At 48.8% G+C, this 25,836-nt stretch overlaps 1 protein-coding gene across 1 annotated transcript in view; it reads left to right on the top strand.

Annotated features, from left to right (window-relative positions):
* The window catches only part of LGR6 (leucine rich repeat containing G protein-coupled receptor 6), a 150,481-nt gene that overhangs the window by 102,175 nt on the left and 22,470 nt on the right, over positions 1 to 25,836 (top strand). Inside the window, exons 5-8 of the mRNA XM_050911415.1 lie at positions 57 to 272; positions 9,148 to 9,219; positions 23,430 to 23,498; positions 25,003 to 25,074. Coding sequence (XP_050767372.1) covers positions 57 to 272; positions 9,148 to 9,219; positions 23,430 to 23,498; positions 25,003 to 25,074 — 429 coding nt within the window. The remainder of the gene's footprint in view (positions 1 to 56; positions 273 to 9,147; positions 9,220 to 23,429; positions 23,499 to 25,002; positions 25,075 to 25,836) is intronic.

Below are 25,836 nucleotides of genomic sequence, written 5' to 3'. Positions count from 1 at the left end.
AAAGCAATGCTAGATCTGTCTCTCACTTATCCCCACCCTGTTTCTTTCCCACTCAGACGCCTGGATGCAAACCTTATCTCTGTGGTGCCTGAGAAGAGCTTTGAGGGGCTGCTCTCCTTGCGTCACCTGTGGCTGGATGATAATGCCCTGACGGAGATCCCTGTCCAAGCTCTGAACCACCTGCCAGCGCTGCAAGCCATGACCCTCGCTCTCAACCAGATCTGGCACATCCCCGATTATGCCTTCCAGAACCTCAGCAGCCTCGTGGTGCTGTAAGCCTTCTCTGTTTGTTACTCCCTCGCAGCATCAGCATCCTCCGGCTGGGACAAGGTGCTGACCATGCCTGGAAAATGGGGTCCTCCTCCTGTGGGAAGATCTGGTGGTCGCTCCCCAGGAGCGGCTTTTTGCTGCAGGGGCGGCAGGCAGAGGTTTTGTTCACAAGAGTCAAGGAATCCCCACCATTTGATATGAAATGCTAAAATTGCCTCTTTCGATTTTTTTCATATTTTCCCCACTTTTCACTGAAGAGCCAAAAAGCTTCCCGATATTCAAAAAATGCTTTGCATTTAAAAAAAATCAGTATCTGGAAACAAAAAGCAGATTTTTATCCCTGAAGATTCAAGCAACAAAAAGCTTCTCATTTCTATTTCCCCCTCCGATCCCTGTGTTAAAAGTACAGGAGTTTATATCAACAAGAAAAAAAAAAAAAAAATTGCAACAACTTGCAGTCAGATCAAAAAGCAATATTTTTTTTCTTGGAAAATATACCAAGAAAACTTTTTGACTAAATATGATTTTGAACAAAAGGTCTAACCTCAACACCTTGTCCAAGCCTATGCATGCTTATTTGCATGACTGTGTTATATATGCAGATCAACTGTTCTTTGCAGTAATCATAACCCCGTGGTGCATGTTGTTGTCCAGTTTGCATTCTAAACATTTTACTGACAGCGTTCAGAGCAATGTAGAGAACAGTGCTGCTCTCAGAAGATACCTGGTCCAGGAGGGAAACATTTACTCCATGGGCAGTGAGACACACTAAAACATTCTGCAGCCTGTAATCAGAAAGCAAACTGATGTCTTTGGCAGTTACATCAGGAGGTGCATCCTGTCTATCAGCAGAGGCTTGTATATTATCTAGCTTTTAAAAGGAAGTTTACATGTACAAATAAGCTAGTCATTACTTTTTTGGTGTTGATTACCAAGTTCAGGTGTGATTGCCAACTACTTCAGTGCTCCTGTATCTACATGAAATGCTACCTTTTAGTTTGGTAATATGTATTGATACCAGGGTATTAAGTAACCTCAGCATGTGGTGCCTTAGTGAAAGTTTAGCAATTATTTCACTTGCAAAATTTAAAGTGTTTACTGAAGCCATCTAGCATAGAAAGTGCTTGGACAAAGCACAGTCCAGAGTTTTATTAAGCATCAACTTCAGCTGTTTAGACAAAGCATAAAGACTGATTTAGGAGAAATGCTAAAAGCAACTTGAGAAATGTCAAATAAGTAGTTTTCACCCACAACAGTGCTCATTCTACAGGGCATCCCATGACCATCATAATGCAACCACTTCATTCAGCTTTAATAGCTAGCACAGCGGGTGAGCTGACATTTGGGGTTTTATTTCAGTCTCAAAAGCACGCTGCTTTCATTCTGTCTTATCCCATACTTTGGGTGAGAAGCAACTCCTTAATTAAACAGGCAAGCTCAAGAAATAAAAGTCATTGACCATTAGGTCACAAGGGAGAGAATAATGTCCCACCACAGACAATTGGAAGGGAACACATGTGTGATCCTGCCAGGCACTGTGGGACACGATGCTAAATTTTTGTGGGATCACAAGTGTTTGGCAGAACTGGCCCCGTAAATCTCTCCCATGCGTCCACACATACCCTTGTCAGCGCGCAGCCAGTGGAAAGTCACCCAGTGTTCTTCCTGCGCCCCTACCAGGGATGTTTCCCTGCTTGAGACTCGCCCACCAAGCTGAGAAGCAAACGCTCCCAAAAGCCAGCCGAGCTAGGCAATAAAGTTTGCGAGGAGACTTTCCCTACCAGGATGCAGATGATACATATGCGCATTCCTCTGCAAGTGTCTGAATTTGCACATAGATGGAGAAGAGCTGGCTGCTACCATAAACATCAGGAAACTTCTAGCCTGAGAGGTATTAAAATGAGCACCTGGGGGAGGAGAGCCAAGGGCAGATGCGGAGGAACACAGGGGAATCTCTCATGTACAGCCTGATTAATACTCATGGACACGGCTGACTACGGCTGAGGGCATGACCTTCCCAGGTGCAGGGATGTGCTTTTCCTCCTCCACACACCTTGGGCCTTTGGGAGAGATGTGGGTGATCATCCTGCGCTGACACAAAGCACCAACATCAGAATATACAAGCCTCAATCTGGAATAAGTTAAGGGGTTCAGTCTCTGCTAATAAATTACACCTCTGTTGAGGAATTCCCTGATCTTATTCCCATCTATTGCTGCTGCAGGTTTCTAACTAGGGCTGCAGGGTGTTCAGTAAGCAGAGCCTCATGTAAATCACTCATCATGAAATCTATGAGTCTCGGTAATTGGCACCATCCTTTCCCCAGCTTTGATAACAAGGGCTTCATGCGCTGTGATGTTGGCACTGTGCTGCTGATGGCAGAAGAGAGATGGCTTGTTTGATCAGGGTGGCTCATGGGAATAGGATACTAAAGATGTTACCTCCAAGTCTGATCTATTCAGGACAGAATGTGTCTTAGCATCTACAAGCAGAAATAGTCCTGAATATTTTTCAGCTAATGACTTGTATGAAGCAAAGGGGTTTTTTACAAAAAGCATCTTCTTTCTTGGGCATAAGAGATTTTTCATTTAGAAGCGAGCATCTGAAACCCCCATGCTGCTGTGCTGACAGGCTGATAAAGTGCATGACAGCAGTTCTCGTTAGTGTCCCTCATCTCCTCTGTCAGCTGAATTCAGCAGAAAGTCAACTCTCAAACCAGGAATCACAGCAGCTCTTTCAGCCCCGGTCTCCGGAGGGGTCCACTAGTCCTGCAGTAAAATCTCCCATGGACAAATTTGGGTACCGTAGCCAGGAATTCCCCCAACGCCACAGATGTGTCCTTGCTGCCACATCTCTGCAATGGGCTGCAGTTCCCTTCTTGCCTGATGTCACCAAAGGAGCTGTGAGCACCCTCAGCAGAGATGCTAGGATACGGATGGGACACAAAGTCAGAGTGACCTCTCCTAAACAGGCCAAGCAGTAGAGAGGTTTGCTCTGTGGCCCTGTAATGACGGACCTGGCTAGAGAAAGTCTTTGGGTAGTTTTACTTTGATCACATGGCAGGGAATACCTTAAGTTAGAGCAAATGAGGTCAAAACCCAGATCCTTCTCTGTTTGGGTCCACAGGGAGCCTTAGCTCCTGGAAAACCCGCTGACTCAAACATTCCTCCGATGCTGAACATCCCACTGTCAAAAGGACCCAGCATTTGCTGCCTCACATGCAGTGAGCTTGGAGCCAGTGAGTTAACTTGGCCCCATAATGCAAAAAAGATGCTCCACTCCTCTCATCTGGCCCTGACCCTTGTTTACCTGCACACAAGTCTTTTGAAAACAAGGACTCTGGGAAAGTTGTCTTCATGCTGCTACCAGTTAGTTTTGCTTAACGTCCTCTAATTCTTGCACTCTGTCTCGACCTCCTCTGTGCCATCTCTGTATTGGTTACTGTCATACCCTTCCCTCATTGTGGCTTTTCCAGTCCCCATCCAGTTAGCTGTTTTGCAATCAGAAGACAGTCTACATGTCACACTTGTTTGTTCCTCCACACCTTTGAGATGGAGAGACCAGAACAGCACACTGTAGCAAAGACAAAAATTAATGCCAGTTTATAGAATGGCATAATGCTGTTCTGTAGCCCGTTTTTTCTTTTCTACTCATCCCTATCATTTGAATTGCTTTTTTCACAGCTACTAAACACCAAGACCTCCTTCCTGTACATATTTAGAAGCTTGTTACAGCATATGCTCATATAAGACTGGTTTTCCCCACCTCTATGGCATTCATGCAACCTGAATTTCAGCTTGATGTTTTATTGTTGAGGACAAGCCACTCACCTGCAAGTGCTTCCCTCCTAGGCTACCCAGCAAGACCTTCCATGTGTTGAGATCTGAAGACAGTAAATGAAGGATATTTAGTAGAATTTCTCTTTCTTACAGTTTTTATCATGTAAGGACATGATGCAGCTCTCTCTCTAACAGCATGGTTTAGTGACTAGAGGAGAAAACTGGTTTCCAGGACTCCTGGGCTCCCCTTCCCATTTTGGTCCTTGTTCTGGTGTTACTCTGGCCAAAACTTTCAAAAGGGCCCACTGATTTTCAGTGCCCTCCCTGCCTGGGAGCACACTTCAAACATCTCACCCCTGCTTTCCAGGGGAGCTGAGCACCAGTATTTTCAGCTGACATCTGTGGGACTCAGAGCTCCCAAGCACCACCAACCCCGGTCTGTTAGATCAGTGTCAGGATGAACATGTGCATCTCTACCTTCACCTGTACAAAGGAGTTAACAAGTCCCTCTCTGAGAAGTTCTTGGGAACCTCGGTGTTGGTGGGGAGTGCCAGCCATGTGCAATTCATTATTACTAAGAACAATATCGCCTGGAACATCTGGGTCCCATTCATGGGCCTTTTAATTTGCAAAAGTGCCTTTTCTCTCTGAGGACTGAGCATGCTGCCTTGGCAAAAGTGAGTTTCCCTCTCCAGCACTTGAGGAAGAAACGAATAGCAGTCCAACGCACCCCTGACAGCGTCACTCCTGATCGAGCTTTATTCTTCACCAGACAACTCTCATGCTGGTCCTTCACTGCCAGAAATAATCCATGGGAATTTGCACCATTTATCATTTAGGTTTCTCTACTTATCCGTGGCCAAATTGAGGAAAAGGACAATTTTGCCACAATAGAGCTAGAAATTCATCATGGCAATGGCTGGTCTAGTGGGAGAATTCATATCATGTCAGATTTGAACTTAGTTCAAATCATCTAATGCAAATAACTGATGGAAAATGTTTGCATTTGTCCTTTTTGAGAAGAAAAAATGAAGTAATTAGAAATGAAAGTGATGGAGAATCCATCACTTCTCTTTGTAGTTTGTTCCAGTGGTTAATCATCCTTAGTGTTAACAAAAAAAAAGGCAAAAAAAGCGCTCACATTTCCCATTGGAATCTTCTTTGGCTTTGACTTCAGACATTTGTTCTTATTATCCTTTTCTCCACTAAATCACAGGACCATTTTAGTACCCATTTTCTAACCAGGAAGAATCCTATACATTATGTTACACTCATCCCCTTGATCTTATTTTTAATAAGCTAAACAGATTGAGTTCTCCAAGTCTCCATCCCAGTTTTTTCCAGACCTTGGATCATTTTTATTGCTCTTCTCTGCACCCATTCCAAATTATCAACATCCAGTTAACAATGTGGGTACCAGAAATACATTTAGGCTTCCAGAGCCAGTTTCACCAGTGCACGATGCAGATGTAATATAATTTCCCTTTCCTTACAGTCTACTCTCTTGTTCATCCAGACAAGCACCTTTATTGAACCAGTATTTAGCACATTAGCTCAACCTGCTTTCCCTTGCGTGTAAGACAAATGACAGAGGTGCCCTGTCCCCTTGGACGTGGCATTTCCAGACCTGGAGCTCGCAGTGCTAATGCCTGTGTTGGACTGTCTCTCACTTCAGTACAAGACTGTTCTCCAGGATCTTTTAATCCACTGGAAAAATATATGGAAAAGGGAGTGAAATGAAAATGAAACAAATTCTACCAGGAGTGCTGCAGGGATGATTTGGAAAAATCTCATTTATGCCCAATTTGTGGTGAGAAATTGTTGGCAAGGACAGAAAATCTTCCTTCTAGAAACTGTTGTGCATTTTTTTTGTGGGGCACAAATGAATCTTGTAGGATTTTTTTTTCCTGGTGTGCTTCTAAAGTCTTATCACCTGAGACACCAACCAAGATGAAGCATCTCTCCCTAGTCTGTCTGGGGGATTGTGGCCATTTGGTACTCTGCAGCCACTGTAATTTACACTGCCTTTCAGCAAGGCACGGCATGGGTTCACCTGACACAGCAGAGGAGCTAGCCTGTCTCATGACATGTGGTAGCACTTGTGCTGCTGCAGGAGCACATGGGGCAAATTGTCTGCCATCCTGCCAGAGGTCAGTCACAAAAATTGCTTTTGCAGAGAGACCACTGTTTTCTAATGGAGGTGCATAACTGAAAAACAGTCTACATGCCAGCCCACAAAAAAGCAATGACTGTCCTGCTCCTTCCTGGGCAAAGCTTCTCTTATGGATGATTGCCCAAAACCAGCCTCGCTCCATGGTACTGACCTGCAAAGGGAGATACATAGGTCTCAAAGCTCGTTGATCTTACTGAGGACAGTGGTGGATAGCAAGGGCTTCAATAGCAAGGGCTTAAAGACTTCTCATGCTTTTGCATCACAACAGGGTTGTTTATGGCCCAGAACCAAGTATCTTGAGCTGCTATCAAACCAGCTGTAATTTACAGGGCAGAATATAACGTCGTGTGGGCTGAGCTCAAATTGACAAACACTGGAGATGTTGCAATTCCACTTGTTAAAATTTATTTACCCAGAGAGAAAAAAAAGGCAGGATAGAAGAAAGGAACGTCTTTTCAAGTGTTTACCTTTCCAGCTCTCTTGTTTCTATTATTGCCATGTGGTTGGGTAACAACTCTAGAGTTCAGCTTGGATGGCAAATTTTTTTATAACTCTCTTTTTTGGTTGCTCATAATTTTCTCACCAACAAAGAACATCCTTCTGATGATTTTCATTACTCTGCCTCCAAACAAAGCACTTCAGAGCCAAATATAAGCACAGCAGGTGAGTGCTTTTCTGTTCTGTCTCCTTGCCTGACTTGAGTGATAGTAGTGAGCTGCTCAGTAAGTCTGAGCTCAGACAAGCTGTCCTGTTGTACCACCCCCACACATCTCCAAGGACCTCACACCTTCCCCCGCATTCAGCATTTGCTTTCTCCCCACGCTGTCCCCTCACAGGAGACAGAGGTATGGGGCAAGGGGTTCCTGTGGTACCTCTTGCTGCGATTACAGAGCAACTCCAGATCCAAACCCTCGATTTGCCAAAGGCAGTATCCAGTGCTCAAAGGGACCCAAAACTGTTGGCACCATCTTGCACTGGAAGTGCCAAGTGAAGTAAAGGCAACATGATCTGAAGCTGTCCCATAACATTTGATAGAGGAAACCACCTGGACTTGAATTTCTTTTCTTGTGACGAAGAGAAATTTCTCCTGTAAGATTCTGATTTTGATCTCAGCTTCTTTTCTCCTCTAAGAGTCACAATCAAACCAAGTTTTCTTGCAGGCAACTTCCTTTTCTTTTTTCCCATTTGCTCAAAGGAGCAAACATATTTTATCACACATCTTTCCCCTCCCTTCCCCTTCCTCTGAAATGTTTGTATGTTCTCATCCCAATGACAAACATCCGTCTTGGGCTGGTTTCTGTTTTGCAAGCCCCTACCAAACTGCCCTAGAGCCTGGCTGTTCCTCCACTCTCAGCTCCCTCCTGTTTTACCCTAGAATATTTGGCAGTGGGAGCTGCCTGTGCTCAGCCAAACAGCTCACACCTGAATCCAGGTGGAGTGAGAGATTTTTCAAGCCAAGACAGATTTAGATCAAGCAGCAAATAACGAAAAAGCCATTGATCCACCTGCCAGTGTGGAGTCTCCCCCAGGCTCTTGGAAGGAGGCAGCAGTGTTGGACAAAGGCTGGTGCGTCCCTGAGCGTGGGCAAGGGACAAAAGGACCCCAAAGGCAGGTGGTGTGGCAGCAGATTAACCACATGGCACTCTGTGTTAAAGGAGAACCTGGACTGTAAAGTGAACTGATGAGGAAACCTTCCCTGACAGAGAGCAAAGAGGGTATCCCACCCCAGAGGACCTTACCTCCTTGGTGGGCATTTCTCCGCACAGACCATCCCAGTGCAAGCATGGACATCACTAATGTACTTAAGCGCAGGCTGGTAGAAGTGCAGGCTGGGCAGCGGTTGTCTTCTGTTTTTCAGCAGACTTTCCTCAGGCTGCTCCAAGGTCTCTCTATATGGACTTCAAGGTGCCCTTCAGTGGGATTTCAGAGGGAGATGCACAATGAGCCATGTGGCTCCCACCAGCTGTAAAGGAAGCCAGATGCCAAAAACACTCGCATGTGCACACACATACACAGTCTCTGACAATTGGAGAGGAAGAATCCAGGAATTAAGGTCTTGGGTTTGCCAAAAAAACTAAGACATGGGAGTAAGGGGCCCATGGCAACAGAGAACCCAGCAGATGGGACTCCAGGGGAACTCATCACCTATGGAGCTTCCAAGGCAAAAATACCACAGGTGGCTTTGCAAGCCAGGGGGCCCCCAACACCTGGCTCTCCAGCACCAGCATTAGGGCTGGGAGGTCCAGAGCCCTTAAGCACTAAGTGTCCGTGGCATGTAGCACCAGGATGAAGGGGCACAGGGAAAGAATGTGCGTCAGCCTGTTGCATGGCCCCTGCACTTCTAGCCAGACACTCTGAAGCATTAAACTGAAGATAACTTTCACTGCAATCAAACTGGAGCTAATCCAGGAACTGGCAGCATTTTCATTTTTTTTTGCAAGTAAAGATAATAAACTGTGACTGACAGGATGATTTTGAACTCAAAGCCTTCTTGCTGCTGCTGAGGCTCTGAAGAGTCCAAATATGACTGTGTCCTTAGATAGCACCCAGTGCCCACGAACAACTGTTGAAGCCACACAGCACTTTGTAGGGTTAGACTCAATGTAAGGTGAGATCTAGGGTGTTTCTTTAAGCTTCTTGCTTAAGCATGTTCATCCAAAGTCACCCAGCAGCTGTGAAAGTGGAGGTCTCAGGGAAACTCCTACGTCAGCCTGGATTTCCTGGGAGAAATGGGAGCTCTGTAGCTGCTCTGCAAGCACTACTGCACCTAGCACGTGTCTCATGGGGCAAGAGAGAGGACCTTATAACACCCTTTGTCATCCCAGCCCAGGCTGTGCTCAGCTTGCAGGATGTCCCTGGGCCATGGCTCAGACTGGCAGGAAAAGGTCAGCTTGCACCTCCACTGACCATCTCTGTTTTGTCCACAGGCACCTGCACAACAACCGGATCCAAAGCCTGGGGGCCAATGGCTTTGATGGGCTGCACAGCTTGGAAACCCTGTGAGTCACTTGTTTTCTTCTCTGTCCTAAAGAGCTCGCGTGTGTTCATCCCCTCCAGCACAGCCCGCAGGAAAGGGCTGGTGTCTCTGGGTCAGACTGACTGCACCTTCACTCATCACCATGCTCTGAGGGCAGCAGCAGGGCTGGCTCCAGGCACCAGCCCAGCAAGCAGATGCCCAGGGTATGGTGCTTCCTGGGGTGGTGCAGACTGGACTTTCTCCCTGCATCTGTGCAAGCTGGTCTGGCTGTGCTGCTGCTGCAGAAGGGTCTGCGCATGTGGGTAGAGTGGCTGGGAGGGGGCTCTGAGGTCCTGGACACAAGTCTAGTCCTGGTGCAATCCAGAGAGCTTGCATGCATGCCCTGCTCATGGAGTGTCCCCACCTCATCACCACATGCATGTGGTCCCAAAGCCTCCTAAACACCTGACTCCACTGAAATGAAGGGCTGGCTTAAGTTCAAGGCTGGTAAAATCCTTGGGGATCTGTGGAATATCTCTCTTTGAGATGGCCTCATGTCACCTGGCATCACCCATAGCCAGCTGACTTCATCTTGCACTATGTTCTTGGCATGGCTGGGTAGGCAATCTGTCAGGAGACCTCGGGGGAACATGGGAAGCAGGAATTAACTCTCCTCCAGGACACATCTTCATTAGCAGCAGATGGGTCACCATGAACTCAGAGAGACTTAAATCTGATGGCCTTGCCTTGCACACACCTCGCCTTTGACAGTAGTATGATTTGCTTGGGTCTCATGTGCCATGCATGGGCCTAGGAGGAAATATAAACAAGCAAGCAAATAAATCAAGGCTCTGAAAGACTGGAAGAGGTGCCTGTTGTCTTCAATTGTGCAGAAACACGTCCCTCCATGCAGGCCTGGGGTCAGAGTCACGCCCTCACTCCTTGCCAGGGAGAACTAGGGGGTCTGGGTCATGGCAAAAAGAGGTGACACTTCCCAGCATTCAAGTGCCACTCAAGAAGACAGGGCCCCTCTGTGCCCAGCACGGTGCCAGCAGCAGTGATCAGGCAAGAGTGGAAGCAGCAGGCAAGTCCTCGGTCCCTAGACACACTCCTCGGGGACAGGACCATGACACACATTGTCTCTTACTTTCAGACTGGCACATCCTGGGGCCACCCAGAAGGGCTCAGCTGGGGAGAGGTTGAACTGTGCCAGGGGTGATGCAGGAAGGGAGGCTGCTGGATGGTCTCCTCTGGTGACCCACGGGTCTCCCCCGTCACTGTGCCAGCTTGGCTTTCTCCCCAGTCATTTCTGGCGGGTGCAGGCAAATATATGAGGGCAGAGTCATGGCATCCAGGCAGCACAAAGGCAGGCAAGTTGCAGGAAGGAGTGGAGGACTTGCTGATGGAAGAAAACCCTGTTGGGCTATAACCCAGGCAGACCATGCAGCAACATCACAGCCTGCATCAGGGCAACCTTATTCTGCAGCCAAGGTGGTTAAAGCCACCCTGCTGCCCATCCCAAGCAGGATGGAGCTGCAGAGAAGAAGCTGGCCCCTTATTTTCCGTGGGAAAGACTAAAGAGCTTCCATTGCCCTGGGAGATAATTCAATTTCCACAGACACTTGTGCTGAAAGTTCATTTTCCCTCTCTTCCCCTCTGCTCCTGCTCTAGCACTTTCTTTGCCTTCTGTTACCCATCTGAGATGCTGCCCAGCATTCAGGGGAGCTCAGCGTCTCCCTCTCTTGCTGTCAGTCCCCGCAGGGACAGGACTGCATAGCACTGCAGGGACGGGGCTTTCTGCAGGGCTGCAGCAGTGGAAGTCCTGTCCCTGCTGACCAGGCAGCCCTGGGAGTATTTGGCCTCCAGGGGCTGTCCCCTTGGAGCAGGGCTCTGCCTGACTACTGCCTGTGTCCAGGCTCTGATGGCCTGCACTTGTGCATGAGTATCCCACAGCCCCCATCCTCCACGAGCTGCCTGCAGCTGCAAGGACAGTGCTGTAGGCGAGATCTCCAGACTCTCCTCCACATCTGATCACACTGAAAGAGTGTCCTCGAGAGAGAGTGAGCTGGCTTTTGCTCCTCTTGGCCTGAGCATCTAATTCTCACCTCCAGGCCAGCAAGTATTTCAAGTCACTGATCTATGAGGAACGCGTTGTTCCTCGACTGGAGCCATCCCCCTTGTGTTAATCTCCAGCACTCATATGCCCTGCTGACCAAAGCTGGCCAAGCTTTGTGGCAAAAAACAGCCGAGCATTTGGCTGCAACAGCCCAGCCAAGCTGCTAGACCTGCATCTACCCACCACCTCTCAGCTCCTGTGCATGTGGAGACTATTACAGTCTCCACACATACCCTGTAACTCAAATTATGATTACATTCTGTTGACAGCACTTAGCACATTTTCTTGGCTTGTGGAGGCCAAACTGTGCTCTCAGTTACCCCGTGGGTGTTACCTCCTGGAAGGCAGCAGGATGGTAAGAGTTGGTGAAGACAGAAACTTCTCCAGGGTTCCTAAAATGAGTATTTGTGGCCAGATGCTGATTATAAGCCAGGCACAATAGTTGAAGAACTGTAGAAGTTGAGAGGAAAAAAATTGTTTCAGGCTTTTCAGAAAAGCCTAGGAAATTTTAGGTGCAGAAACCTCTGTTCCCCTAAGGGAAATGTTTCTTCTCATATTCAGCTAGACAGGGAAACTTCTATTTTTATCAAATGCAGCCGAAACTTTAAGAGAAACAGCACCCACTGCTCCATGCAGGTCTCAGCAGTGTGCAAGCTGCCTATGCACAATCACACCAGATGCCTACCCCAGGTCCTATCATTTCGGCAAAAACAGATCCTAGTGGAGCATCTCTGTTCTTGGAGAGGGCTTGGCCCTGATATTTTGGGAGAGCAGCAAATCTAGAAAGAGGTAAAGTGAAGCCAGATGAATGACTTCATGTTTCCCCTGCATTGACCTGCAGCTACTGTGCACAAGTCAGCTCTGCCAGGTACAGAGCAAGACCAGCAATGTGTTTTCCATGCTGATGTGGGGGCAGGTAGATGTGCAACACCTACCAGGTTTCAACCGCTCAAACACCAGCATGTAGCTGGAGAAAGCAGCTGCAAGAAAATTTTCTCTGTCGGCAAGATCTGGCTGTTCACCAGCCCCCCCTCAGCCTCCTCTTCCTGGGAAGGAAACCTGGGCAGGCGGGCTGGAAGCAAGTCAGAGCCACTCTGGCCAAGTTCCCAATCAGGTTTCGAAATAGCCTTGAAACCTGGTGAGATTCCCTCACTAGTTCCCATAAGGCTGAGAGATGACACAGAGCAACCCTGCAGGGCTGTGGGAAGAAACCCTAAGCATGGCTAAGCCATGAAACCAGGTATTAGACGGTAAAAGTGGGTGATACTTGGCACTTTTTAGCCCTCTCCCAAAGACATGGAGTAAATAAGAGTGTAAAGCTCAGGGGATGCCCATTGGAGATGCAGAGCAGAGCCAGCGCTGCCTGGTGAGTGGATTGGGGCCAGCTGGGCACAGAGACTTTAAATGCCAAGGAAAGGACAACCATAACCCATAGGTGCACCCAGAGGGGAAGACCTGTGGCCAAGGGTAGTGTTTGGACCACAGCAAATGTCCTGGTGCAGTGGGGTGGGGGAATCCCAAGAGGGCTTTGGGTGAGGAGTGGGGTGGTGAAACGAAGGAGAAAAGAAAAGTCGAGGGGAAGCACCATCTTTTGCAAGTAGGAGCAAGGCATGCCAAAAGCTGAGACTTCAGCCGCACTGCTCCTCACGTTGCTTCGCTGCTCCTGCTTTGCCTTGTAAAACCTGCCCTGTAGTGTATTGCTCTTGAGGCCATTTAATGTGTGCTGTAAACCATCGGGCAGCATAACCAGCTTCCTGCCATTTGGATGGAAGGATCTTAACTTTTACATTTCCTGATTATGTTGGACTTAATTTCTCAATCTTTCACAATGTGGGGAGAAGGGGAGGGGGATTAGATTATACCTGTTCTGTAGCGTAAGCCTGGGAAGTAGGGATGTTTATGGAAAAGTTGATATAAAGAGAAGTCAACTGCAGCCAGGAGCACCGCTGCAATGACAGAGGTTGATTCTTGGAAACATTCAGACCTGATACTCGGTGCTAGGGGAGACAGGGCTGTGTTTTCAGAGGAGCAGCAAGGAAAAAATGCCATCCAAAGGCTTGCATGGTGCTAATACAGGAACCAAGTTCCCCACTGCTGTATGAGGACAGTATTTCTCAGGGGGGGATCCCTGTGACATGAATTTCCACAGTGACACTGGTCTTGTGCCCAGGTTTCCTCCTTACCACCTTCACCTGGAAAGCTGACCAGTGTCCTAAGGTCCTTGAGCTTTGCAGCCAGTCTGAATGCAGTCTAAAGGCTGATGAATAATTGCCTCATGCCTTGTAGTGCTTGACTTTCACCTCATTAGATAGGTTGTGATAATGCTGAACTTAGCCCTCTGCTTCCCTCGAATATAAATGTTTCATGGATCAGACCTGGAGGGGAAGGTGAATGCATGAAGTCCCTCCAGATGGCCAAGCCCCAGGTCACTGCTCTCTGCAGGGTGAAGGGATGGAAGGGGTAGGTAACCTGAAACTATGCAGCCAAATATAGAGAGAGAGATGTACGTGTGCGTGTGTGTGTGTAGCGCTTCACAGATAGCCATGGGGAGGGCATCTAATCATGGAAGCTGAATTTCAGAGCTGGACCCCAAGTTCTAGCTCCAAACACCAGCACACAAAAACCATCATTTAGCATTTCCCAGCTTGACTGCTGTTAGGGAGCCCTCAGCCTTGCCAGTGTCCCCATGGCAAAGCAGGGCAGACCCCAGACAGCAAGCAGAGAGTGCAGCTGAAGGGGTGGAGAAGTTCCTGCATGGATCTTCTCATGTCTTCCATCAAAACAGCAGTACCTCACTGAAAATGCCACTGGGCTGGGAGCTCTGCTTTGAAGAAAAGGAGAAAGTGTTTTTTCTCCCATCAGGACTGTTTTGCCCAAGCAGGGAGAGGAGGTGTTGTGGCCCTGAGCGCCGGCTGCCACACACACGTGGCAAGGAAACCCGTTGAGGCAAGTCCTTGGGGCCTCTGATATGGGGTAGGCAGGCGACAGCAGCGGCTCCAGCAGGTCTATGCTCTTGCATGGCTCTCGGGCGCGGATGGGCTGGCAGTGCCAAGCAGCACCCTGGCGTGGGTACGTGCAGGGTACCCCGTCACAAAAGCCACCACGTATCCCCCAACACCTGCTCAGGGCTTGATTTTCAGCTGCTGAGGCAAAATGAGAAATGCAAAAGTAAGAGCTATGGCCCTCCCGGTGATCCTGTCCATGGACGTGACCGAGTCCCCTACATACATGAGCACGGGCTGAACCAAAACCAGGGGCCAGGGCACCTCCCTGCCCTGGCACACGCAACCAGACAAGACCCTGACGTTGGCAGAGAGCGAAAATGTGTCTCAGCAGCATCCTGTCTCCCCCCACGGCAGGGCTAAGGTGGTTCCTGGGGCAGAGGCAGGGATGGGAAATGAACAGCTGCTCCGCAGGACCAGCACAAAATGCTGAAGACCTCCGGGCTATGGCCAAAATAGCAATGATCTGCCCCAAAAGTGCTGCTTCTCTGATTGTTTGGGCATCTCTGGCCCATCTCTGACATGGACGTGATGGGGAAGCAGTTCAGAGAGGCCCCGCAGCCCTCGCCCATCCCCTCCGCCTGAGATGACCCCGCTGCTTCCTATCTCTCTGACTTCTCCCTCCCCATCCACATCCCTGCCAGCTCCTCCACTCATCAGACAAAGGAGATAAATCACTTGGAAAGAGCAAATCTCCATTCATTTAAAAACCTTTTAATTTATTTTTAAAAAATAGCACTAATAAATTAAAAACGTCTCCCAGAAGGGCTGAATCCAAAACCCTCTGGCTCCAGGCATTTTATCTGCCTAACCTTGCCTCACAGGAAATGCCCTTACCACAGGCTTTCGCAGCGCACTGCCCTATTATCCGGGTAATTAGTCGAGTCTGTAAATGCAGAGCAGAGCTGGAACCTACCGACTCCTCCGGAGAGTTGGATTTTCTATGAGAGAAAAAAAAAAGAAAATTAATATAAAGTTCACCTCGGGCAGTGAAGGCAGGAAGAAGGAAATGGGAAATATCTCCACCACAGCTCATACAAGGGTTGTTTAACCCTTTTAGGGCCAGGCAGGCTTTGCTGTTCTCCTCAAAAACTGTCTGCCAAGTGCTGCCTTGCTCCTCAATTGGCATTTGTCTCCATCAGCATGTTTAATTTGAAACCTTTTGTGCAGTCTCTTGATGCTAATCCCAGTCTGTACAATTCCCAAAGTAGCTGACGGTTTTGACTACTCCAAGGATGTCCTGTTTTCTGCGCTGAGCTGCTCTGTAACTTCCTCAGCGTCCTGATGCTCCAGCCCTGCTGTGTGTCAACATTGGTCCCCGGGCAGCTCATCAGAGGCAGCTTGGCTCTACGGTCCCACCCTGCCCTGCCAGAGGAGGGAAGGGACTTCAGCAGAGGCTTGGGTACCCAGATTCAGGGGATGGAGAAAGGAAGGGGGCAGGTGGCTTTTTGGAAAGAGGGACCACAGCTCAGGGCCCTGGTTGCATGGGTCCCTGTGTCTGGTCCAAGAATAGAGGTATAAAGTTCATTGCCTGCTCTGATCGTCATGTAAATGGAAGGTGACTTTTCCAAACAGAGAAAGCCACCTGTAAAACTGAATTGACAAATGCACGAAGCACTGTCTGGGAGCATGGCGACCAGACATGGGAAGTGTCCTGCGGTCTCCTTGGGCCAACTGGTCCCAGTTTGCTGCATCTTCTCTCCCAAGCACAGAAGCCTGGACTGACAGAAATGTGTCCTCACTGACGCAGCTCAGGCTCTGAACTGGTCAGGTACCTTCCAACTAGTCTCTGAGCTTTGGCTGAACATGACCCCAAGCAGACATGATATTTTTCAAGATTATAAAGAAAAAAGACAGAAAGTGAAGGCAGTTCAGGTGAAAAGGTAGTTCTGGAGCCACTGCATTTTTCCATGTGTTATGGCTCCGCTGTAAGGCTCACCTCATTCGCAGGACTCTGCCTATTCTCCCTTTGCCCGCCAAATCCTCACACCACCCCTCTTGTGCCCTGCCAGCTCTCCAGCCTGGCTCACCCCTCCCCAGAGCCGCTGATCTTGCAGTGACAGCACTGAGTGTCCCCAAACCTCTAACCCCTGGGTCTCCAGACATGCTTACTGTCACCTGTCAGGGGTCCCCAACTCCTGGCTCCTTGGGCTTCATTTTGCTCGAAGCCTTCCCCTCGGACACAGACCCTTTCACAGAGCAGCTGAGCAAAAGCAGCTGCCTGTGCCAGAGGAGGGAAGCCTCTGCCTCCAGGAACGTGTGAGAGTGAATTGATTGCCTGTGAAAAGGAGGAACAGACACTGCAGGCAGCAGAAATGGCAGCAGAGGCAAGCTGTGGGCATGTTTTCACCCTGGATGTGCTGATGCACAGAAGCTCTGCTCCCACCCCACGGTCCCTCCTCCCAGCAGCAGCACACTGCAGGGGACGGGGCGCCGATCACCAGCAACTTGTGCACCTTGGGGGGTAGGTAGAGGTCCCCAGCTTCCTTCCTGCAGTTTGGAAACGCTCTGCTGTAGGCCAGACTTCCTCGAGCCTGCCTTCTTCCCCTGCCTGGCAAAGTGCAGCAGCCTTCTCCGTGCCTCCCCTGCCTGAGTCATCAGCTCCATGGTTATTGTCTGTGCATCCTAGCGACCGAGGTCCCCACTGCTCCGCTTTGCGGTCAGCTCCTTTTGTGTCTTGTAAATGATATGTGCATGGCAGCGCCTGTGCTCCCAGGACCCCCCACGAGATCCCGTTCTCAAAGGCTTATTTCAACCTTGTTAAATAAATCAAACAGAATTGAAAACATATTTAATCCAGTACCTTCGTCAGTTAGAGAACAGACAGAAATACTGGTTGGAACAGACACATTCTGGGCACTGCTGCTTTTTTAAATGGAGAACAGAGCTGTGCGAGGAAGGATTGACGGCTGCAGGCGTACAAGGCATGACCTACAGACAGGTCCCCCCGCCCCAGCAATAGACCTTTCAGTGCCACATAAACCCTGTAAAATGGTGCAGCACCATGTAAGTGAGAGGCTGGGATGTTTCCAGGCCAGGCTGTCAGAATGAATCCTTGTACAGAGGTTGCTGCTTGCTCCTGGCAGAAATCAGGTACCATTAGTACCTGACAACCTTCCCACGGTGTGGGGGCCCATCTCTGCTCCTTTGGGACACTCATGAACTCTGTCGCACTCCATCAGTCTGGTTTCTCCTTATAATTTGCCAAAAATGGGCCTTTCTAGGACATGATTAGTTTCCCAAATTAAAACACTGACCCTAGCAGATGAATCCCATGATAGGTCATTTCTCTCTGCTGCGCACACTCGAGCATCCCCCTCTTGTGTGTCTCCATTTAGGGGATGGGCGCACGGCTCCAGGCTGGCTGGAGTCAGACATGTGCTCTGGGTCCTTTCGCATCCCCCTTCCCTCCTTTCACTTATTACAGGCACTTGCTGCATCTCATCATCCAGATCGTGCTGGGGAAGGGCACACACTCGCTGCACGTGTTAGTCACTACCGGGAGAATAGGGTTTATGCTGATGCTACACAACAGAAATATGGCACCTAATGGTACAGTTACTTTTCATACTCTGGACTAATCAGGCAGCTCTTCCCAGCTCAAGCTCAACCACAAGCCATGACCTTGATATAAGGCATCTGGGTAAAGCTGTCTGGCCGGTGCCAGGCAAGAGGTCAAACTACATGGTCACGATGGCCCCCTTGGGCTTTCAGACTACCAATTAAATCATTTCCAGTGCTTGATTTGGCCACAGTAACCAGCACGACTAGCAGCAGTGGTAATTACATTTATTGGCAGCTTGATTAGATGCCAGCACAGGACAGGTGGAAATGCAAGTCCTTATCAGAGGCTGCACAAAGTCTCCCTCCAGGGCACCACAGTAACATCTCGAACTACACTGGGACTGAAATAGTCAGCAAATGTCCCATCTCCAGCTTCTAATCTTACTGCATCTTCAGGTTTATTAGCTGCAAATTTGTGGTGTTTTGTGGCTTATGGAAGAATTTATAGTACTATATAATTTTTTTTTGGCTTCCTGTGTGGAACCACTAATAGTCCCTAACAGGCAGAAAATTGACCTGAGACTCTTTCCCCTCCTTCTCTCCTTTTGGCCCGACTGAAGATATTAATAGTTCCAGGCTGCATGTTGTCAGCTTCAAATCACCCTGGCAGTTAAAGCCCAAAATAACTGTGCCTTTGATGTCAATTTACTTTTATTTCTAAATAAACAACATGGTTGGTTAAGATCTTCCAAATATGAAGCTATAGGCTCACTCTAGAAATAACAACAATGGAAAGCCAGCCAGTTCATTGTGTCTTGGGCAGACCGGGTGACCTTTAAGGGTTTTCATTTTAACTAGAAGAACAGAAAAGGCTCCTTTCGGCATCCCACTGTGATGCCTGGAGCTGGTAACTTGGAGCCCAACTAAGGAAAGTGATTTTTTATAGTCATTTCTCTTGCACATCATTTCTGAACCTCTTGGCTGGGTGCTTTTGCTTCCAAAAGCCCTTGATAATGGGCAAAACTCTCTTCCTTATGCCATGCCCATTATTTCTTTTTTTGTTATGAGGCTTCCCTATTGTTTTGGCATAGCCATGGCCGTGGTGTGTTGGCATCCTTCCACCAGGTAATGCTGGCATTGGGTCCACTTTCCCAGGTGTGCCAAAAAGGGCAGCACCTCACAGCCGGGAGACCCCATACATAGCGTGCAAAGCCTTGGGGCAGACCTCAGAGCTGGGGCAGCTAAGACCCCAGCAATGCCAGGTCCAGCTCCTTTGGGCCAAGAGGCTTCCCTGGCCAGCCCCACGGCCACCCCAGCCCATGTGCCACGGCAGTGCAGTGGGGGTAGTGTCACCTGGCAGCAAGTTTGGCTTTTTGCAGCTTTCCCCACATCGTCCCAAAGCTGGAAGCATTGGGAAAGTGTCAGAGTGTGGAGTTGGGACCAGCAAAGCATTGCCCAAGCAGCTCAGATAAGGCAAGGAGAGAAAGGGACACTTGGAGGCATTTTCTACTGCACATCCATTTTCTATATCCACCCAGCCCCTGGAAAGGGTTTGTAGATGATGCACAGTTCACTGACATGCTCAGTGGAGGAAATTTTGTTGCCACTGAAGTCAAAACACAAAATCCTCCCCGACCAACTGAGCCCAGACTCCTTCCCATCTGCCTTGATCCTACACCGGGAAAGAAGCTCCAGAGACCCACAGCCAGGTGCACAGGCTAGGCCAAATTCATCACGGGAGAGCAGGCAGAGAGGAGCGATGTCTGGGATGGACGTAGCCCTGCTGATATCAGACATCTGTGGAAAGACCCAAGGACTGCATTTCACTAAATGAGCAGAAACTTCCCCACTGCCACGAACATCCACAGCCTCCCCCGCGGTGAAGGTCGGAGGCTGTTTCTGGGTCATTGCTTGAACCAGAGCCCAAGTTCTGGGAAGGAAGGAGAAGGGAGAGGAAGCCACCCTTGTGTCCTGGTTTGGGTCTGGGCTTTGGGGAGAGCTGTCCCACTGCAGGAAAGAGATGACACCTGGAGACCATCTCAGGTACTGGCTTCTTCCAGCCTCCTCCAACCAGATGAACCCCCCCAAAATCGGCAGGGCTTGGCACAGGGCAGTGCTGGAGGCAAGTCAGGGCAGTGCGAGCCACACACGGATCAAGAGCAGTCGGCTGCAAGCATCACTCAGGGGAGCTGTTAGTGAGCACAATTGGGTTTGTTTTCCGGGAGAGAGGCTCACCTCACTGAAAACCAGGAAGCACCGGCAGGAGCGAGCACGGGCACATTGTCTCTCCTGAACAGACTGGGGTTGCTGGCAGCCAGGCTGGAGCAGCATGACTACACCTGGTTGCATTTCCACTTTCCAACAAGCCCATTATATGCCAGCATTCAGAGATGGCTTTTTTACCCAGAGGGAGCTGCTGAACACAATGCTCTTTGTATCTGTCAAGTGCAGGGGGGAGGGAGGCACTGAGATGCTGCCAGGGCTGGGAAAGGTGTGTGTTCGCTCAGGAAGAACTGGTCCTGTACATACTTGCACACACACGGAGGTACAAACAGAATGTTCATCTGCTGATGAAAGACCAGCCTGCCTGGAAGAGATGCGAGCTGGAAAGGAAACGCATTTTTAGAGAAAGACAGGAGCAAATATTACAGCACACTGAATTATTCCTTGTAAATAATATTGGTTACAGATCTAAGATCCCTTTTTCTGTTAGTGAATCACAGGTGAGCCAAGCCTCCTCTCTGTTGGGCAATATTTTCCATGTCGGCTGCTCACAGACACATCGGGTATCGCTGGGGAGAAACTCAGCCCCGCGCCATCACACAAAGGTTCCCCCAGCGTCAGTGACATGACGGTGGTGGGCTGAGTGTCATCTGGGGATGGGCCTCACAGTGCCTCTCCTCTAAGGTCGGTCCCTTGGCATCACAACAGGCTCATCCCAGCCCCTCAGTTTGTGGTACAAGGGAGGGAAGCGGCGCAGGCGGACACCCAGCCTCGAGTGACCTCTGCAGCTTCCTGCGCTGCTGTGAAACCTTACTGTAACCTTGGAAAGTCACTGCAGGGTGAGACTTTTAAAGGTATTAAGCACCTTAGGCACAGATAGAGATTTGGGACTGTCAGTCAACTTAGGCTGCTAATGCCCTCTGATTTCATTCGGTGCAGTGATCTGAAGGTTAATCGGATTTGACTGATGCTTTCAAAATGCCCAGCGGTGTCCTGGCTGCACTTCTAATCGCTCGTTCTCTTTGGAAATCCACTCCTGTGCCTCCCTGAGCTTCGGTGAAGGGATGTGCATTGTGAAAGTCCTGCCCTGTCTTCCCCCATGTAACAGAGCCTGTATAATGTGAGGCACTCAGCTGTGACAGTGATGGACGCCTGACAGGTACCATCAACAGAAACTGGCTAAGAGCATCCAAGCAGCTGATAACAAGCTACATGTGCCTTGCAAAGAGTGAGGCTATAAGCAGTCATGTGTTGGGCTATTTACTCTTAAATGGATCATTTTGGGCTCAAGCAGAGAAGACTGGGAAAAATCACTGATCTGCTTGGACCCAGATGAGAACTGAGTGTGTCAGAGCAAGCTCTTTAGGAGATGCAGAGTCTCATATCTAATAGATGTGAGCTGGCGTGAGGAGGGGACACATCGCTCCTGTTTCACTCCCAGGCCCTGGGGACACGCACAGCAGCTTCATGTGTGCTGGGACTCTGCCGCTGCATTGCAGGTTGGACATGGCGGGGAGGCAGAGCTTGTGGTCTTGTCAACAGCCCTGTGCTCCCCTCCTGCTGATTGCCAGCACTGGCAATTATTAGACTATGTGAACCCTTTCCAGACCTTGAGAGGTAGGTCCTACAGAGGCAGGATTCGTTTGCTTAAATCCATACACGTAGTGCAGGCAGCCAGACTCCCTCTGTAACTGGAGGAGAGAAAATAGCCCTTGGTGTGGGGAGACAAACCCTGCCATAACAGGACCTGCTGCATCCGCTGGGCTGCAAAGGGAATCCAGCAACAAGGTCTGATATGGACCTTGTCAGGGCTACACAAGACAAAATCCACCCAAGACAACCTCATTCCGTATTTTTCTTCTGGTTTTGTCCCCTATCTTGTAATTCCCTGATAAGTATTCCCTAGGACATAAATCATATAAGCCTGGAGTCCTGGAAGGCGCAAGGGAAGACCAATTTGGAGAGACTCTCTGGGTTGATTTACTGTGTAAATACCTACAGGGCAAAGCCGAGACGGTGCTGTAGAGTAATTCCCAAGCAGGGACACTGCTAAAGGAAAAGAGAGGGGCCAAGAATGATCATAACGTAATTACCATGCCTGGGCCCAGAGGATGAGAATTACAAGGTAATTGGGCAGCAACTCATTGCTGTGTAAATGCACGGTTATTTCTGTTCCGTAAACCACAATCCAGGTTACATGGTAATTACTTTGAGGTCCATTAAGTGTAATTATACAGTAATCTCCAGGAGCCGGTAATTACCCTCATGTTCCAAAGTATCTACCACTTAAAACTCAGTGAGTTTCATGCAGGTAGGAAGCAGTCGCATGGTTTTCAGACTTCAGTGTCTTGGTCTGTGGGATGCCCAGGATGGGGTCAAATGTTACCATTTCAGCTGGAACTGCCTTTCAAAGGAGAGCGTTGGGCATGCTAGAGGAGGAGTGCTACACATCTAAAGGCCAGCCAGTCTCCATGGGCCCCCTCCAGTCCACAGCAGGACGGGTACCTTCAGAGTACCTCCAGGCTGCCAGCAGTGCCCTATAGCTCAAATAAATCCTTTTCCGGAGGTGCTAGCCTGTCCTTGGAGAACAAATACAGCCCACAAGGTTTCATTCAGGCTCAGACGTCTCTTCTGGTTGCCAAGTCAGGGCAGGTAAACTCTACACTTGTCGTTATGACCAACATATTATATTTTACTTAATTTATTATACTGCAAATTAAACTTAATGCTCAGCAGTGTCAATACCTCTTGCATATCACTTCCACTTTTGGCTCACAGTTTCCAATGTGGGGTTCACCCCAACCATCAGAAGAAGACCTAGGCCTTCCCATCGCCCGCTCTTCCCACTGGTCCCAGTCACAGTATGTTCCAGTGGCAGGGAGATCCGGCATCCCCAGGACAAGCACCAAGGGAATGGTCCCCTCATTACCTCTGCATCGCAGAGCGAGGGGGCCCAGAGAAGCCCTTTCATGGGGCCCACAAAACTGAAGCTGCTCTTATGTTTCTTGTCCTTCATAAAATCCCATTTTGACCTGGAAAGGCAGGAAAAATGACTCACAACCAAAGCCCCTGGGGGTGAGTTCCTGGGAGAGGGGGACGGGGCACTCTGGAGATGTGAAGCAGCAGCACGGTCCAGCGCCAGGCATGGAGGGACTTGGGGGGAAGGAGTCCAGACAGCAGCAGCCATGGCTTGGACTGGCTCTCGCCTAACAGTGCTCCTAGCAGGGAGTATTCCTGCTGCAGGAATGTGTGAGATTTTGTTTCCAGGCAGTGGCTGGATCAGCACAGTAGGAAAAACCTGTCTCCCATGCTTAACAACCAAGTTTCCATGCCTTCAAAGCACAGATACACTCGGTTGAGTTCCTACAGCAATGTTAATGAATGTTTTTTCCCTTCTCTGTCTTTCAGGGATCTAAACTACAATGAGCTGCTGGAATTCCCTGGGGCTATCAGGACGCTGGGCCGACTGCAGGAGCTGTGAGATTTTCTATTTATTCCTTTTCAAAAGCATTCCCCGACAGAGGGTGACCAATAAAGCGTCGCGTGTGCTCTGACTTGAGGAGAGCACTCGGTCCAAGCCTTTCTTTTGTCTTTCCCAACCCTCTCCGCCATGCACATAAAAGCAGTTTATCCCCTCAATTTCCATCAGCTCTAATCACCTCACCATCAGCCTCTGCACCACGGTTGGTGGAGGGGAGTGGGAGATCCCCCATCAGGCTTGGAGGAGGTTCCTCCTGCAGCTCTCCATTCTGCTGTGGCATCTGAGGGACTCAAAGTCCATCTGATCTCCAGCTACTTCTAATGTCCATTCCCCAGCTTGGGACCACAACCATGGAATTATCTGTGTTATTGTGAGGCCATGGCTTCTGCAGGCCCTGTGCCACCTCCTCTGACGTGCAGAAATTGTTTGATCTCCCTTAGGACAAATTTATAATAGGGAATTACAAAAGTTTATGACCATTTTAGTGGCTAGCTCTCTCTCCTCTAACCGGTCAGCCTGGGAGACACTAAAAATGGGAAACCATTCCACTTAACACCCATGAAGGCAGAAGCCCCAAGATGGGGTCAAGACAAGTTGATGTGGATCCACAGTTCCTGTGGACCCTAAGACTGTGTCACACTGGTGACAGGCTGGGGTGGGACAAAAGCAGCTGCTTTGGTGCTTCTGGGAGCCTTGGAGTAAAAATCTGACGCTACTTTTTTCTTTTACTGGAAGAATTCTCAAGACATTTCTCTGATCAGACCAGATATCATCATTACTCTGACATTCCAAATGAGAATAAGATCCTTAATCCATTTTGAGATGGCTTTTGAAATGCCCGTCACTAATAAGAGGCAAATTTCAAACAGCCATCCAAGTAATCACTCACGCAGATTCCTCTGGGATTAAACAACCTGGGCATCACCCAGAGCCTGGTCTTGGTCCTGGACACAGGATCCCGTGGCTGCCTTTGATGTACAGGAGATCAGACTGTGGCCTCTCCTGCTGCAAAACTTTGCTGGTAGCACTTTTCTCAAGCTTAACCAAAAATATCACAGCTAGATCTACAAAAATACTTTAAAGTCACATAGGCCAATAATTCATGGTAGGCTGCACTTTGGTTAACAGCTGTGGAGCTATAATGGAGAACATCTATAAAAATTGTAATTCCTGAAGGGTATAAAATAAGTGTATTTTGTTTGCTCCTGTTTCCTGACCTCTAAAGTGTTAAACCTTAAGTCCTTGTATTCTTGGTGGGTTCAGTGGAGTGACGTATGGAGCACCAAGCTATACACAGAGTAAATACAGCAGAATGAGGGCTTTATCCTGCCAAAGGACAGACCTTGTTCACTTGCTGGGACGATGCTACAGCTGGAACAGTCTACACCTCCTATTTTATGTGTGTTTTCAAGGCTTTCTGCCTTTAAAAGTGTTGAGGAAAGAAGGTGTCTCCAAGCCTTTCTCATCCATTAATATCAAGACATTTCTTTCTCCCAACAGTGGTTTTCATAACAACAACATCAAAGCTATTCCAGAGAACGCATTTGTTGGGAATCCCCTCCTCCAAACAATGTAAGAAAATTAAACACTGTTTCCTAAATCCTTATATCCCCCAGAAAGGGGCATTTCCTGATGTCTTTGGTTGGGATTTCTGACAGTTGTCAGCATGACCACAATTTGACATTTGTTGTATATGGGCCAATGCAAGCTGAAATTAGCTCCTCCTCAGCTACGCCTCAGATTTTTTGCCATGAGTTCTCCTTTCCCCGCAGCTGAACTTTGCTGCAGTACAGGCTGATAACAATGAAGGAACAATATATGGGTGGTCTGCATGGAAATCTTGCTGTGCATAACAGGATTTTCTAAGCCCTGGTTGACATCTGCCTGTGTTTATTCCTTGTGTTTAGAAAAGCTGCTAGCCAGCTACAGCAGTAGCTATATGTGTCGGTGCTGGGACACCCGATCATTGTGTGTCTACCCCAGACCCATGGACACGAAGTTCTGCAGATAAATACACCCAGTTGTCAGCTCATTTCCCCTCTGACCCAGACACAGGTAGAGATTTTTGGACAGTTCTTCCCTGAACCACACTGATATTGGAAATCATGGCAAGTGACAAAAGCTCTGCTTGGCCAGTCTGGGACTTAAGTTGTAGAAATACCAACATCTGGAAAGCCATGGTGACACTGGGTGAAAACAGTCACTGCTCCAGTCAAAACAAACCAGCCTTATCCCCATCTTCTTTGGGCACCGTCCTTGGAGCGACGTGAGGGTGAGACACATCCAGAATACTCATGTCTCCATTGGATCTGCCCATCTAAAGTCTTTCACAGT

Source organism: Gymnogyps californianus, chromosome 27 (assembly GCF_018139145.2).
Source record: "Gymnogyps californianus isolate 813 chromosome 27, ASM1813914v2, whole genome shotgun sequence".
NCBI classification, from domain to species: domain Eukaryota; kingdom Metazoa; phylum Chordata; class Aves; order Accipitriformes; family Cathartidae; genus Gymnogyps; species Gymnogyps californianus.
The sequence above is the reverse complement of the archived record's forward strand: the minus strand, read 5'-3'. Positions and strand labels throughout refer to the sequence as shown.